We start from the raw sequence: 16,631 nt of genomic DNA on the forward strand, positions 1-16,631 counted from the left end.
AAGGCAAGAAGGGACCACTGTGATCTAGTCTAGTACAACAGAGGCCCTAGAACTTCCCCAAAATAATTCTTAGAATATATCTTTTAGAAAATCATCCAATATTGATTGAAAAATTGTTGGTGATGGAGAATACTCCATGACACTTGGTAAATTGTTCCAATGGCTAATTACTCACACTGTTAAAAATTATGACTTATTTCCAGTCTGAATTTGGCTTGATTCAACTTCCAAACATTGGATAGTGTTATATTTTTCTCTGGTAGGTTGAAGAGCCCATCACCCATGTAGACACTTATAGACTGCTATCAAGTCACTCCTTAGCCTTTTCTTTGTTAAAATAAACAGATTGAGCTCCTTGAGTCAATCACTGTAAAGCTTCTTTCTCATCTTGTAATCATTCCCGCGGCTCTGAACCCTCTCCAATTTATCAAAATCCTATTTGAATTGTGGGCACTAGAGCTGGACACAATATTTCAACAGCAATCACATGAGTGCCAATGCAGAGGTAAAATAATTTCTCTGCCCCTACTTGAGATGCCCCTGTTTATACATCCCAGGATCACATTAGGTCTTTTGGACATAACATCACTTTGGGAGCTTATGTTCAGCTGATTATCCAGGATGACCCCCAAATCTTTTTCAGTCATTGCTTCTGAGGATAGAATCCCCCATCCTGTAAGCATAGCCTGTGTTATTTTTTCCTAGATGTGTACATTTCGCTATATTAAAACACGTATCGGTTGCTTGTGCCCAGTTTACTTAAGCTATCCAGACGACAGATCGCTCTGAATCAGTGACGTGTCTTCTTCATTATTTACCACTCCACCAATTTTTGTGTCATCTGCAAACTTTATCAGTGATGATTTTATGTTTTCTTCCAGTTCATTGATAAGAATGTTAAATAGGGCTAAGAACCAATCCCTGTGGGCCCCCCAGTGGAAACACCTGCTTGATGATGATTCCCCATTTACAGTTACATTTTGAGACCTAACAGTTAGCTAGTTTTTAATCTATTTAATGTGTGTCATGTTAATTTTATTTCATTCTAATTTTTAACTCAAAATGTTGTGTGGTACCAAGTCAATTGCCTTACAGTATATTATGTCAATAATACAGTATTTTAGCTTTATCAACCAAACTTTGAATGTCATAAAAAATATATCCATAAACTCATGTTGATTTGCATTCATTACATTACTCTCCCTTATATTCTTATTAACTGAGTCCTGTTTCAGACACTCCATTATCTTGCCCGGAATGGATATCAGGCTGACTTGATTATCTGGCAGATTTATTTGGGCATAAGCTTTCATGGGTAAAAACCCCACTTTTACCCATGAAAGCTTATGCCCAAATAAATCTGTTAGTCTTTAAGGTGCCACCGGACTCCTTGTTGTTTTTGTGGATACAGACTAACATGGCTACCCCTCTGATATTTGATTATCTGGGTCATCCTGTTTGCCCTTTTGGAACATCACCAGTGCTCCAAGGCTTATGGAAAATCAACATTAAGCTCCAGCCAGCTCCTCAGCCAGCTCTTTTAAAACTCTTGGATACAAGTTATCTGGACCTGGTGATTTAAAAAATGTCCACTTTTAGTAGCTTATGTTTAATATCCTCTAGAGAGACTAGTGGAATGGAAAGAGTGCTGTCTTCACCATATGATGAGACTATGGTCTCTGTTTTTTCCCCAGATACAGAACAGAAACATTTATTGCACATTTCTTCCCTTTCTGCATTATTATTGATAGTTCTACCATTTCCGTCTAGTAATGGACCAATAACATTGTCAGGATTCTTTTTGTTCCTAATATATTTTAAAATCTCCTTCTTATTGTTCTTAACTGCTGGCTGTAGATTTCTCTTTTGTCCCTTGGCTTTCCTTATCAATTCTCTGAGAAGCAGCATAGCAATTGAACCTATGCATACTAAATTAAATGACCTAGATAGGGTAGATTATAGTCATTGCACAGAGAATATCAAGTGAAATACCATAATGAGATATTGCCTTATTCTGGACCAGCATTTGGGTCATTGAGATTTATTAAAATAGGCAAATTTTAAAAAATTAATGGATTAAGAAACAGTATAAATTGAATCTATATAGCAGCAAATGTAGCCTGTGAATTTTTCAAGTTCAGTGCCTCCTTTAATTCTCTTAATATGATTTAACCATTTAATTTTATCAAAGACCCATCTATTGTACTAAATAACAGTGTAGTTTTTCATTTTATTGCTATAAATTCAAGGAGGACAGAAAGTACCTGTTTTTAAATTCATGGTGCACCTTCCCCAATTAAAAACCTCCACTGTGAATGATGAATTACTGCTACTTTTTAAAAAAAGTCTAGTCTATTCTTTCTCCTTTAACATAGAGGTATCCAACACCTTTGTTGATTTTTTTATATAATTTTTTTGCGCAGATGATGATCCAAGCATTGATTTTGTCACGTCTGTATCAAAACTGCATTTTTATTTATTGCCTTTTGTGGCTTTGCTTCAGCTTACTGCCCAAATGATAAAACTCTGCCTATGTTACCTTGCTACATTTTTCAGTAATCCATGGAATACATGGTAACTTACAAAGGAAAATTAGTGATGTAAGTCATATTAAGCACCATCAGTTTGGTAGATCAGTTTCCAATCTCTTGAAACAACTTGCTAGGTTATCCAATTGCTTTTTAAAAAATCCTGAACTTGAGTGTAACTCTAGACTTTAATGCATCTCTAACCATCCCTTGGGTACACAGAGGAAATGATGCATCTGGGTTTTTAGGCCAGGTTAAACTAGGTTTTATATTAGACAAAAGCCAAATCTGGTGTTTTGCCAATTGTCTTATCCAACCAATGCAATCTATTTTAACATTCATCCTCTTTCCCTGTTTTGATGCTATACTTCATATGTGGAAGTGATAAAAAAAAATCTTTATTTAGATATATTGCTTCCTGGAATGAAACCACGTTAGACTGATGGCAGCATGGCAGGCACCACAAAACAAGCACTTACCATGCCATGGTATTTGATTTTATCACAGCAGTGGTGGTAGATGCTACACATCTTAGCATAAAATGCTGCCAGTAGTAAATGTTGCTTTAAAAAATGCTGGTGTATATCTGCAAGTTAGCATGCCAGTTTCATAACAAAACTATTACAAACTTTCTGTAGCACTCAGGGAGAAATAAACATTTAAAAACGACAGCTGGTCTAACTACCTTGGATACGAAATAATAAAACTTTGTACTTACACAACACAGCACCTTTCATCTAAGCATCTGTTGTGATAATTGGGCCAACAAATTTACCTAATTGTGAGCTCAGCTGTAAAAAATGAGCACCAGTTTATAAAGTATAACATCACATGTCGATCGATAAAGGAACACAGAAAGACTGAATTAATCCAACCAAAACAGCCTACTGATGTAACTCAAGGACCGTGTTAAGATCATGGTAAACAAGGAAAGTGTGGGACTGGAAATTAATGAACCAAAACTGGTGTGTTAGAAATCAGGCCTAATTGGTGGACAAAATAACAAGGGGACAGACTATTATGCCCATCAGTACCTTTTGGGGTTCTTAAAAAAAAGGGAAAGTTGGAGGGGGGAAAATACGAATGCACAGAGGCTATCATGACACTGGTAGACTGAAAGAAGGGGAAGCAGTGAACTTCACCCCCACCATCTGCTGGGACCCTGGACCTTCTTCATTCTAATCCTGAGAGAGGTCTTGACCAGACCAGACCAGAGCAAGAGCCAGATGGCACTGCCACCTTCACCAGCTCAATCCCAAACACCATCTGGATGTGAGACTTTGTCTCTTCCTTCCCTAGTTCTTATCTCTCTCTTGTTTCCTTCTTTCTAATAAGAGTAGGGATTAGCTGGCCAAAATTGTTTTTGTTTGTTTGGGTTTTGGGGGGGGGACATTGCTGTAAGCCTGTGAACAGGAAAGACAGCTAAACGCAACATCTTGAATAGCCCGACGCCAGCCCAAGCTTGCCAGGTCTCAGACTAGCTGATCAGACTGTGTGCACAGTCTGGGTTTTTCCAGAAGCAAGGCTGCAAGTGAGAGTCAACACCAGAGACAGAAAATACAGCTTCTATCTTTGTTGTTCTTTTCTTTTCCCTTTTGGGTGTTTTGTCTTATTTTGCCTTCTAGGAAACAGGACTGGTCTTTAACAACAGCAACAGCTCCAGCCCAGCTCAACTAACTTTTCTCTTTTCCCCGAAAGGACCATCTTTATGGTCATCGAAGAGACTGTCAGACGAGGTTCCCCTTCTCCCCTTCTAAACATTCTCTCCATCTAAAGCAGGGGTCAGCAACCTGTGGCACGTGAGCCAATTTTTAATGGCACGCTGCTGCCTGCTGGGTCCCAGCCGCCGGCCCCGCTCAGCCCGCTGCCGAACCCAGGCCGGGACCCTGGCAGGCAGCAGCGTGCCATTAAAAATCCTGCCCGCCCCAGCCCACTTTTCTCCGGTGCAGGGTGAAGAAACTTGGTCCTGCCGGTTGCTGCAGCAGAGCAAGCAAGTTCCTCCTCCCCCGCCTCTTCCCCCAGCCTGCTGGGTTCCTGCCCCTCCTCCTCTCCCTCCCTGCTGCTGATCAGCTGATGGCCCTTGCGAGGGAGGGGGAGAAGCGGAGCCGCAGCGCACTTGCTGCTCCAGGGAGGAGGCAGAGACGAGATGGGGACGGGGCCGTGGGGTGAAATCAGGGCATATCCCCTCCAGCCCCCTACTGTGAGCCGCTCAGGCTGGGAGCACCCCCATGACCCCAGCCCACACACCCAGCCCTCTGCCCTGACCCCTGCACCCTGCCACACACCCCCAGCCCTGACCCTTCCACCCCCTCACACACACCCAGCGCTCTGCCCTGACCTCTGCACGCCCCACACACTAGCCTCCTCCCGACCCCTGCACCCCCCCACAACCCCAGCCCTGACTCCAGCACCCTCCACACATACCCAGCCCCCCCCACCCATTGCCCTGACTCCTGCACCCCTAACATTCCCACCCCCCACCCTGAGCACCATACGGGAGCTCCTGCACCTCCCCACCCCCCCACATTCCCACCTGCACCCCTTGCACCAAATGGGAGCTTCCCAGGTAAGCGCTCCACCCCCAAACCTCCTGCCCCAACCATGACCCCCCTCCCTCATTCTAGCTCCTGGCCAGACCCTGCACCCCAACCCCCAGCCTGCTCCTTCACCCCCACCCCTGTGCTCAGTGCACTCCCATCCTCAGCTCAGTGCAGAGCAGAGGAAGAGAATGGGCTAGAACCAGGGAGAAGGTAGGTACCCACTCTATGTGGGCAGGGCTGGGACCCCAGACCGTCAGCGGGCTGAGTGGCAGCAGGCTAAGCCGCTCAGCCCACTGCCGGTCTGGGGCGCTGGTCGCCGGTCCCAGCCCCACTCCCTGCTGCCAGTCTGGGGTTCTGGCTGCCAACCCCTTGCCAGCCAGGGTCCCGGCCGCAGGCCCCGCTCAGCCTGCTGCCAGCCTAGGTGAACAGAACCCCAGGATGGCAGCGGGCTGAGCGGGCTGGCGGCATAAGATCAGCATTTTAATTTAATTTTAAATGAAGTTTCTTAAACATTTTGAAAACCTTGTTTACTTTACATATGACAATAGCTGAGTTATATAATATATAGACTTATAGAGAGAGACCTTCTAAAAAATGTTAAAATGTATTACTGGCACACGAAATCTTAAATTAAAGTGAATAAATGAAGACTCGGCACACCACTTCTGAAAGGTTACCGACCCCTGATCTAAAGGAACAAGGGCTGCTATTAAAATGAAAGTCCTATTTAATACTTTACATTTCAAAAGCTTTAATTGTTTTTCCTTCTTTTTTGTATCTTTAATAAAGGGTCACAAAGATTTTGTAGTGGTGTGTTTCCCATGGAACTAAGCAGGCTAAAGTCCCTATGTACCAAACCCTGAAACTTGTTTAACACTGTTTAATGTTGGACAGTGACAGGGTCATATTGACACCTTTAACTTTTGGGACTAATATATTCCGTCTAAATTGATATAACAGGTCTCCAAGCACTTTACAAACATTAATGAGTTAACTACCTCACAGAGGTGTTCTGAGGGTTAAATATTGTTATTTCACTTTCTACAATAAGGAAACTGATGCTCAGATGACTAGGCCAAGGTCACACAAGAAATCCATGACACAGGCAGAAACAGAACCCAGATGTCCCAACACCAATTCCTGAGCCTTAATCAGAAGGTCATGTTCCCTATCTAGTCAACACTCATCCAATGAGTATACCAGCACCATACAAGTTCCAAAAGAATCGGACATGTTTCTTCTCTCTCCCTCTCTCTGTTCCCGTAGTCTTGTCTACACTAGCAAAAAGAAGCATTCAAACCTTCAACAACTGCAACTTTGGTAGCTACATTGTAAGTGGTAGTGAAAATGGGTTTTCATGACACATAGGTAAGAATGACTGAGCCGCACCACTGCTTGCAATTGCTGGAATACTGGAATACATACTTTTGAATATATACTGTCCCCAGACGGGATAGTTCAATATAGTCAACTTTGAACAAACATTGAGATGGCATAACATCAGAACAAAATCATGCAGAACCCTTCCATATATCACCCGATTCCCAAATCTACAGTAGCTGACTTCATCTTTAGCAAGAAATCCATTTTTCTGGTGTATCATTCACTGAGTTAATAGTGCTAACAAATTCCAAATGCTGTAGATCTCCTTTTATACCATTGTAGAACAACTCATAGGTCAAATCCAAAAATAAATCTGGACTCCAAAACTTAAGGATAGATAAAGGAATATTGCAAAATTAGAGTTATAATATGTAGAAGTGCAATTGCTTTATTCAACTGTATTCATTTCAAACAACCTGTATTATTGTCTCACAATTTTTCTAGCATGTACTCATCAAGATATACAAAAAGGTCCAGATTACCCATTGGGGATCTGCATGTAGAACAGGGGTGGGGTGAACAAGGGTGGGTCAGCTGCTGCTGAGACATTGCCACCCTATTAGTTTGAGAAGGAGTGAATCAAGGACTGGGGGGGATGGGTATACCATTTGTACATGCTTTTCCTATTGACAACCAGCAGAGAATCTCTGGCAAAATACAATACTGCCTAAGGTAGTACTATCATACCTACAAAGCCCCTCCATCCATGCCACCAACACCTTCTCTTTGAGGAAGGGGATTGCTGATAGGAAACTGAACAAGAGTCCAGGAGACAGAGCAGAATCTTAGGGCCTACCTGCTGAAGGCCTTCTGAGGATATCTGGGGAACCAAAGCTCACTTCTTCCTCACACAGATTGAGAAAGCCAACTCTGTTTAACATCAGTGGATCCAATACCTCACTTGCTTTCACAAGCCACAAGGAGTATAGGTCCACCTCACAGGCCACAGACTATGGTTCCCCCCAGCACATTCAGAACCAAGGTGAGGAAATCTGCCAAATCACTCCAGAGAAGAAATCCCAATTGTCTCCTCCAGACACGAATCCCAGTGAAACCCAACTCCATGACCGGGCCACATCTAGCTTTGTCGATGAAACAGAGGGAAATTTCTCTCAGTAAACACGATCTGACTATTCTGAACAGAGGCAGCTGATATTCAGCAAACTGTCAACTGGTCAGAACAGCTCCACCAGACATGACTACCTGAGTAACTGAATGGTTGTGTGTGTATAGGATTGGCGGCAGTACTTAACGTCTAACAATAGAACTCTGCCATGCTTTTCAAAATGTGAATCTTCAAGCCTACACATCCGCTGTGTCTACAATGGCCAATGTATTATCTCAAAATGAGATGGCCCAACATACTTGGCTGAGTCATGTATTGCATTCTAATCTGGGGATTGCTGAGCCAATTTAATGAATGTTAGAAACAATTAACTTTTGAAGGAATATGTAATTCTCTTGCATCTGCAGACATGTCTATCCAAAGAGGGAGCTAGGTACAGGATTTTCTTCTTCACTCTCTAACTTAGTACACCTAGCTTGGTATCCTTTCTACAACAGCGGCCAATACCAAATGCTTTGAAAGAAGATGCCAGATACTCCTGTTATGGACAATTATGAAATAACCTGCCCACAGGGAAATTTCTTCCTAAACCCTGTCAGTTGACGGTGGTTTTAACATTCTGGCTTTAGATTTGTGTAAATGCAGGTTTAAATGCATGGCCTTTCCATTTCACTGGCTATCCCCTTGCTTTTGTACTATTAAGGGAAAAAACAGATGATGTGGTCTCCATAAACCAATTAGGAGATTACACTGATCCACATATATAGTATTTGTGACAGCAATAATATTCTTTGTTTTTACAATTTTATGTTTAACTTGTAAAAATTCATTGAAAGAAAAAGTCTGTTGGAATAGTATAAGAAAGCACACAAAAATCAGATTATAAAAACTGTTGCAATACTGAAGGTTAAGAATGAAAGTGGGGGAAAATAAACTAATTGGGATTAAATAAATAATGATAATGGTAGAATATACACCTTAGAACTTTGTAGTCAGTCTTCATATAAGAGAAGAGAGTAACTGTTTTTATCATAGAAATCAATCAAGAAAGTCCCATCAGGGTATTGTGTCCATTCCCTTTCCCAGTACAGAACTGTTACCTAGAGTAAGAATGTCATTAAACATCAAAGCTAAGAGATCACAATTATCAAAAACCTTTTTCTGTGCAATTTAGGGATGATCTGTTACAAATATTTGATAATCAGTCTGCCCGAATTTTTACCAGTGGTCTAGTGATTGTATACTGCACTTGATCTTAGTCAAGAGGGTAACCCATACCCCAGTTCTTGAATACTCTGTTCCAAGACACCCTCCTTGTTTCAGAACCAGTTTGGCATTATATTGGCAACAACTTCATTAAATGAAGCCTAAGAAAAATATCTGGTAGGAGATGGAATATGGGCACTTTACCTCAGTTGAGCCATGTCAGATTATTCAAGATATTAGCAGCTCAAAGGAAATTCTTGGCAGCTATAACTCTAATCACAGAAGATGCTGAAAGCCAGCTGATGTGTTCAACAATCTAAATGCTGAGTGATGAAAGCAGATTCTAGGATTGTTTACCCATAATAGAGTTATTATAGAAGAAACCTGAAATAGTACACACAGAAGCCAAAGAGTTTTCTGTTTGGGAAACTTTTACTAGAGGGAAAAGAAAAAGAATGCTTTTTTGGTTCTGATTCAGAGGAAAACTTTCTAAGTTATCTACAAACAAAAAAAGTAGTAAGTCCCCCAAATCACCTGGCTCCTTGATGATGAAAAGATCTGTTTAAGAATTAGGGCATCCAAAGAAGCAACTAGCAGTAAACATAAGCACAATCATAGAAGACTTCAGATAGCAAGACAGTGATGAGACTCCTATGATTTGCCTCCTCCTTATTATCCTTTTTTCAAGGATTCTAAATTAAGAAACAAGACTTGGCACATCTTCACTCTGGATATCTTCTAATCCAAACAGTTGGAAACAACTGTAGAATAAGATGCCAGATCTCACAGATCCACTGATACGACAACCTTTGGGATAAAGTCAATGACAAGAAGGAAAGAAATAATTCCATCACAGATTTTGTAAAACCCTAAGGGAGTTTAACCTTGGCATCTTCCAATGGATATTCAGATGAAAAGATTGTAAGAATGATACTCATGTTTTTATTTAAAACCAAATTGATTTATTGAGGTTATTGAAGCACTGTCCATTGTCTGTCTACCACCCTTTGCCTGCCTTACAGCTCCTGAATTGGACTCAGTCCTGGATAGAATATACCCACCTCTAAAATGCTGAGAGAGGACTATAACTCCTCCCAAATACTGTGTATAAGTACTATATAAATTTTATTTTAAAACCCTGGAAATTTTGAGAAGCTTGCCATAAGTTAGGAATCAGATTTTATCCCTCCTTGCCCATCTGCCTGACCCACATTCTAGCTCAAGAAGTAATGTTAAAATATAATCTATATACTTCCCGAAACACCACAACATAAGCTTCACATCTCTGCAGCACAATTTAAAAGCACTAAGACTCCCCTCATCCAAGTAGGCAAATAGACCATAAGACTTGTAGTACAGGTATTTTATAGCCTTACTGTAAAACAGGCACGATGGGTAAACAGCAGCTGATTTTCCAATGTTAATAACTCAGCCAAAACTTTTTAAATATCAAAAAGCGGAGGAACTGGATGGCCTAGAAGATTACTCACTCCTGTTCTATTCAAATTAGCCATAGATACACCATCTGTCTAAGTTGCTAGCGTCCTACAGTTACCACCATTTGATAGCTAATCTGCTGCCTATGGGAAAATTGATGGTCTCAGTCCAATCTCTATTAGACAGGTGCCCAATTCACTAAGCCACGATCAGATTTGTCTAGTCATCTCTAATGGCAGGCTAAACACTGAATGGGCATGGAGACTCAATTACTCTTTCACCTCTTAAAGTTAGTCCCCCTAGGTCAAGTTCGAGGTCCGAGTGGGGAGGGGCAGCTTGCACTACTTTTGCCCACGGTGCCTATTCTCTTTATACACAGACGACTTCAGTCTCCAGTGCTGTCAACCTGGTAATTCTTATTAGCAATAAACTCACGTAAACCACCCAGACAGTAAAGTGGACTTTTTTTCTTTTGCACACACTTAAAACTTAAAGGTCAAACAGATTGTGTTTTAATTTGTTTCCAGGATAGATGATTGCATTTTTAGCCTCAAGTGAGTTTTTAAAATTGACTTAAATAAATCCCTGAAAACAAGAATTTATAAGGAACAGACTTTACAGACTCCACTATAATACAAGAGTTGGTAAAGGTTACGTGTAATTCAAAGTGAACAGACTAATTGGACAGCTCACTAATTCAGAAGGATAACTCAATTTTATAGACTGACTGAAAATTAATTAGATACAATGCTGGGATTATGCAGATGCTGATGAATTTTGTACAGCAGCTGTAGGGCACATTTCCTGATTTCCTACTTTTACAAAATGATAAGTAGTACCCTCAAGATAATCATACAGATGTTATTTTCACATTACTCTCCAATATACCTTAAGTATGTCACAGGTTTTCTAGGAAGTTTAAAATGGGCAGTGGGCTAATGCTAGTTAAATCACCCAGAAGAGGGTAAAGGCCAATAGAAAATAAAATAGTAATTTAGGTTTCAGTTATCATATTGTGTAGCGATACATTTAGTGTACCAAGTGGTTTGCAGAAGAGTGTAAAAAGAAGCCCTGGTTGACAGAGTCAAGTTCCTTGGCAATATAAGTGATTTTGTTCTGTAGAATATATTCATGATTTACATAAGAATAGTCTCTTTTTGTCCTTTAAAAAAATTAATTGAAGGGAGACAAATGTACAAATCAAATTTAAATGATCCTTGTTGAACTTGTGATATGATGTCATCTAAGTAGCCATAGCATTTTCATACAAAAAGTTAGAAGGGAACTTTTGAAGTAAACCGTAGGACTTAAATAGTAAGAGCAAAGGGGAGTAAGTTACAAGCTGATATGCTATGTACTACTTACCTTCAAAAGTCAAATAAAACTTTCCTCTGTCAAACCAAACGAGGGAAGGCTGTTCATTCTCTGTATGGCCAGGAGTTGAAGCGGGATGGGAAAGGTTAAGGAGAGGGAGAGAGAAGGACACAGTGTGAGTCACAGAGCAGGTAACTTATCTCACTATGGGGGAGGGAAGAGGCACTGCAAGCCGTTAACGTGCAAGGAAAAGGGGGATGGTGTTTAACTCTGTTTTTTGGTTTAGAAAACAGAAAGCAAAAAGCAAGCTATGGAAGACTAGATGGAGGGGTGTTTTTGCCCGCTTGATAGTAGTTGCCTATGAATGGAGTAGAAGAGGCTTCCTGTTCATGCAGGCTGGGTTAGTATATTTAACTGCACTTGTTTTGACAAACTTCGTCACTTGCATTATGCTCTTCATCTCCAGTGGTGTCTCTATGGTGCTTAAATAGGATTAGCAAACTGTATTGGGCAGGATGCTGTACTTTGCATTGTCTGTTGGTGTTAAAAATATTTTTATTGTAAAATGTATGTATTTTTTAAAATTGTATTTTAGGACATAAAATTCCAGGTGGAGCACCTGGAGTAGAAGGTGTCTAACTGAATTTTGTCCCCTTCCCTCCAGAATTACCAATTTACCTGGACTCACACCACCTTGAAAGTAGAGAAGAAACTTGAGAAGATTGGAGAACAAACATCATAGATATTACGTACTTTTGAAATAATTAGAAAATGTATTTTTGAGCAGTTAAATTTATTCCTTCAATTTAAATTCACAAAGCAGTAGCATATCCCCTCTCTCAATCTTTTTGGTCACTGAGAAACTGTCATGCAATGTGCTGCTATTTTTTGTGGTACAAGTTCCATTTTAAAACCTGTGTCATATGCACTGGACATTCATGGTGGTTGAGGAGAAAGCATGTCCGTAAGTTTTATAGGCATTTTTATGAGACAATGGCTTGGGAGTTTTAATCCTGATTTCTTGAAACCACTCTGCTAATACAGTACCTGCAGGCGTTTCACAGCGCCTTTCAAACGAGGGCAGTTTGTCAATAAAAGCATCATCTTCTGATACCATGAGCAAAAGAAACGTAAAAGACAAAAGAATGAAAACACAAATCCCAAATGAAATCAAGCAGTGTACTATATCAACAAAACATAAGAATTTAAATGAGAAAAATAATTTGAAGGTCACTGAAATAAAAATGATGGAGTCTTTTTCTTGTGTTATTCAAACTGCAGAAGCAACAACAAAGAAAGAAAACCAAATCACAAGAACAGACAAATAAAATCATTCTGTTCAATATTCTTTTGGATAAGGTCCATCAAATGGTATAATCTTTGCAACTCGGAAACAAATCTCTAACAGCACAGTGGAGATAGTTAAAAGCTCTGTTCATTACTATATTTGGACTTGAGGCACAGATACATATTTCAAATGGACAGACAAATGATCAGGGAATGTCTTTTTTATGACTATATAAGTCTAAAGAGCAGCCAGTACATCTGTGCCTCAACACAATGCAAGTCCAATACGCTTAAAAAAATTCAAAAAAATATAAAAAAAAGACAAGACCACTTACTGTGCCACAAGGTAAACCTGTGGGGTTGTCAAATGTAAGTACAGAGATCCCCTTCTAAGAGGCTAGTTCAGGAGTGGTCAGATGTAGTTTTGACTATGAGTCACTGCTAATGTAGGCTCTGAGCTACGAATGTTCCACAACTACTGCTCTTTTCTTTTAATGACACAAAGCTGCCTTAAGCCAACCACTGTTTGCTTGCCTCTCTGCCGCAGCTTAAAGGAAGTACTACTTCACACAATACACAGTCAACCTGTGGACCTCATTGCCAGGGGAAGTTGTGAAGGCCAAAAGTACAACCGGGCTAAAAAACAATAATTAGATAAGCTCATGGAGGATAGGCATAGGTCCATCAATGGCTATTAGCCAAGATGGTCAGGGACGCAAGCTTATGCTCTGGACATCCCTAAACCTCTGACTGCCACAAGCTGGGACTGGACAATCACTTGATAATTGCTCTGCTCTGTTCATTCTCTCTGAAGCGTCCGACAGTGTCCACTATCGGAAGACAGGATACTGGGTTAGACGGACCATTCATATGACCCAGTATGGCCATTCTTATGTTCTTATTCAACACTCTTTTGGCAGCAAAAACATACAACTTTATTTGCTTTAGCATAGGCCTACCCGCGGCCTCTGTCCCCATTAATTTGTAGCAAAAAATCAACATCAGGTTAAAATGGAAGCAGCCAATGGCATATTCAGTGGACATAGAGAGAGTCACACATTAACCTTTCTATTACATTGGGGAATCCCGGTGTAGCGGGGCAATGCTCTCTGATGCGGCGCCTCCTGCTGGTAGTCCAGGGAATTAGCTCTTCACCAGCACTGGAGCACCCTCTGCAGGCCGGTGTCTCGCCTGCCGCTGGCCCCGTGTCCCTCCTGGACCCTGGTGCCTTTTTCCCTGGGGTTCTGCCCCAGCAGGACCCCCACTCTGGGTCTCCCCTCCCAGGGAACCCCCAACCCTCTAGACCCACCTTGCCTCAGTGGCTACTGCCAGTCATCATCTAGCCCCCGCTCACTGGGGCAGACTGCAGTCTAGTGGCCACTCATCATTGGCAAGGGGTCAGGACCTGCTGCCTTTGCCTACCTCTGGGCTGCCCCTCTGCAGCCCCAGTACCTTTGTAGGCCTTCACCAAGGCCTGCAGCCTGAGGTTTTACCAGGCTGGAGCTCCCCAGCTCCCTCTGCCCTTCCCCAGCGCTGCTCCATTTCAGGTACTGTATGTTCCTCAGCAGCTTCTCCAGCTTCTGGCCCTCAGACCTCTTATAGGGCCAGCTGGGCCCTAATTGAGCTGGCCACAGCTGTGGCTGCTTCCCCACAGCTTCCCCCAGCTGTTCTCACTCCATTTCCCAGCCGCAGCCCTCTCCAGGGCTGCCTTTAACCCCAATTCTGTGGGAGTGGGGCAGCCGCCCCACTACACATGGGGTGGGTTGCTGTTGGTTTCTGAGTGGCACTTGAATTACCTCTATATGAAACGATAACACAATAATCCATGAAAGTTTGCCAATGCTTTGGAACTGCTGATACCTCTCAAAAAACCGCCTACCTCTGCCTTCTCTGCTAACATCTGTGCACACTTCCAGGTAACATGACAAGGATACATTTCGATTCTAAATCAACTGGTCATTTCAATCACCCCTCAGAACCACTCTGCTTCTGGGAGAAAGCAGTAAGCACTCCCATGTGGCTTGTGACATGGACAAATGAAGGGGGACTTCGGCAAAACAAAGATATATCTGAGGAATATGCTCCCACACTCCAACACTACTCAGGAAGAGGGTTCATATGGACACAGAGGAACTAGAATGTGAAATGGAGTGCATGGCTGTCCTGTTAACGGCTACAATAAATACACTTGTTTACTAAAAAGATGAAGGGAGAAGACATTCATTCCTGATGCTAAAGAAAAGCCTGTCTGTGGCTAGTGCATTGAAGAATTTATTCAGTAATAACTCATCTGTGTTAAAATAGGAACCCTGTAATGATGCCATGGTATATAGAGATATACTGCGACTGGCTGAGTGAGCCCCTCTGGAAGGAATTAGACTTGCCCTTTCTAGTATGTATACTTCCTCATGCAAAAATATTACTTCTTTCAAATTAGAGATTCAACGTAACACAGGGGCCATTAGAAAAAATGGGAGGGGCAAGGGAGGGAAGAGTCATGATAGAACTGTACCTTCTGCACTTGCTTTACCAAAAAGGAAGCAGCTTCCCTGCACTGTTACCTCTTCAAAAGGGTGGAAATCCTACAAGACATAGTGGAATTTTGTAGGGCAATATAGGAGCCACAATTTTCAATTTGCTCCAGATGAAGTGTCGGTGACCAGGGTCACTTAGGTAGCTTTTAGAAGGGTGCATCTTCAAAGCAATTTAAATATTGTTTATTGGAAGCATTGCCTACATCCAATAAAACTGAAAAAACCCAACACTTTAAAAGCTTAAGCAGCAGCCGCAGGGATTAATTTCCTGAAGGAACAAATTCAAGATGGCACGCATAGAACATTCCATAGATCTTGTGATATGCAGCTGTGCAGGCTCTCTCATTTTTAAGGTAATTGTACTGTGTGCTCCTACTGCACAAGAACAATTTAATTTATTATCTTGACGTGGGAACTATCTCAGTATAATTAGGAAGATCAGATCTTAAACCCCTTATTCAGACAAAAGCTACCTACTTCTTGTGAGATTAGCAATTAAACAAAAGAAGTTTAGATAGTTCAGTGATTATTATAATAAGCATCTCCTTTTTGGATGCTGCTCTGATCAAACCTCTGAACCTTTTGCAGTTCACCTATCACTCAGAGTAATTCACTTATACCAAAGTTCTACCCCAATAACCTTGATCTGATGCTTAAAGCTGTAACCTTCACCTCAACTAGTATTGCTTTCATCCCCCAAAAGTACAATCCAACAATGAAAAGGGTAACTAAATACCAGTAGCTGCTTTTTTGTGATAGAACCTTAAAGGAAGTATTTTTGCAACATTGTCTTGTGTTCTCCTCCTGGTACATTCTATACCGACTGAAGGAATGGAATGAAAATCATATATGAGAGAAGTAGAGAGATTTTCCTTCCACTGACAAAATATATATGTCCAGGAAATTAAATAGGTAGAAAGGAATTCAACATGATTAAGGAGGGGAAGCATTTTTATTTTTCTTACATTGGAAAAGATTGTTCAATCCAGTCATAACACGAATGCTGAAGTGTTGGCAAAACATGGCATATTTATCTCAACAGTTAGACCTGCCTGGAGACTCATCTAAATTTCATTCAAACTTTTCACAGCATATCTGAAACACAAATCAGCGTGTTCTTTATTTACACTTGCTTTCTTTATGCTATCTGCTATTCTATTTTCAAAGTGTGCTCACTGATAAGGATCCAAATATTAAATGAAAACCTATGTTAATGAATACCAATTTCAGAGATGTTATATGAGAATTACAAATCTCACATTTTTTGCCATTTAGTCCTCATGACATTTAGCAAATACAGAGTATAGATCCTTGATGAACACAGTCCTCTGTGCAT

The 16,631-nt window shown here is 41.2% G+C and overlaps 1 protein-coding gene across 4 annotated transcripts in view; it reads right to left on the bottom strand.

Annotated features, from left to right (window-relative positions):
• SGIP1 (SH3GL interacting endocytic adaptor 1) overlaps window positions 1-16,631 on the bottom strand; it is a 182,017-nt gene that overhangs the window by 32,532 nt on the left and 132,854 nt on the right. For 3 of the 4 annotated variants that reach the window (XM_037907616.2, XM_007063421.3, XM_043520891.1), the window contains one exon: window positions 11,526-11,585. In XM_037907616.2, the coding sequence (XP_037763544.2) occupies window positions 11,526-11,585 (60 nt within the window). Of the gene's footprint in view, window positions 1-11,525; window positions 11,586-12,521; window positions 12,582-13,089; window positions 13,096-16,631 lie in introns of all 4 variants that reach the window. The other variant, XM_043520892.1, reaches the window with a different exon arrangement.

The sequence above is a fragment of the Chelonia mydas genome, chromosome 8 (genome assembly GCF_015237465.2).
Source record: "Chelonia mydas isolate rCheMyd1 chromosome 8, rCheMyd1.pri.v2, whole genome shotgun sequence".
Classification (NCBI taxonomy): domain Eukaryota; kingdom Metazoa; phylum Chordata; order Testudines; family Cheloniidae; genus Chelonia; species Chelonia mydas.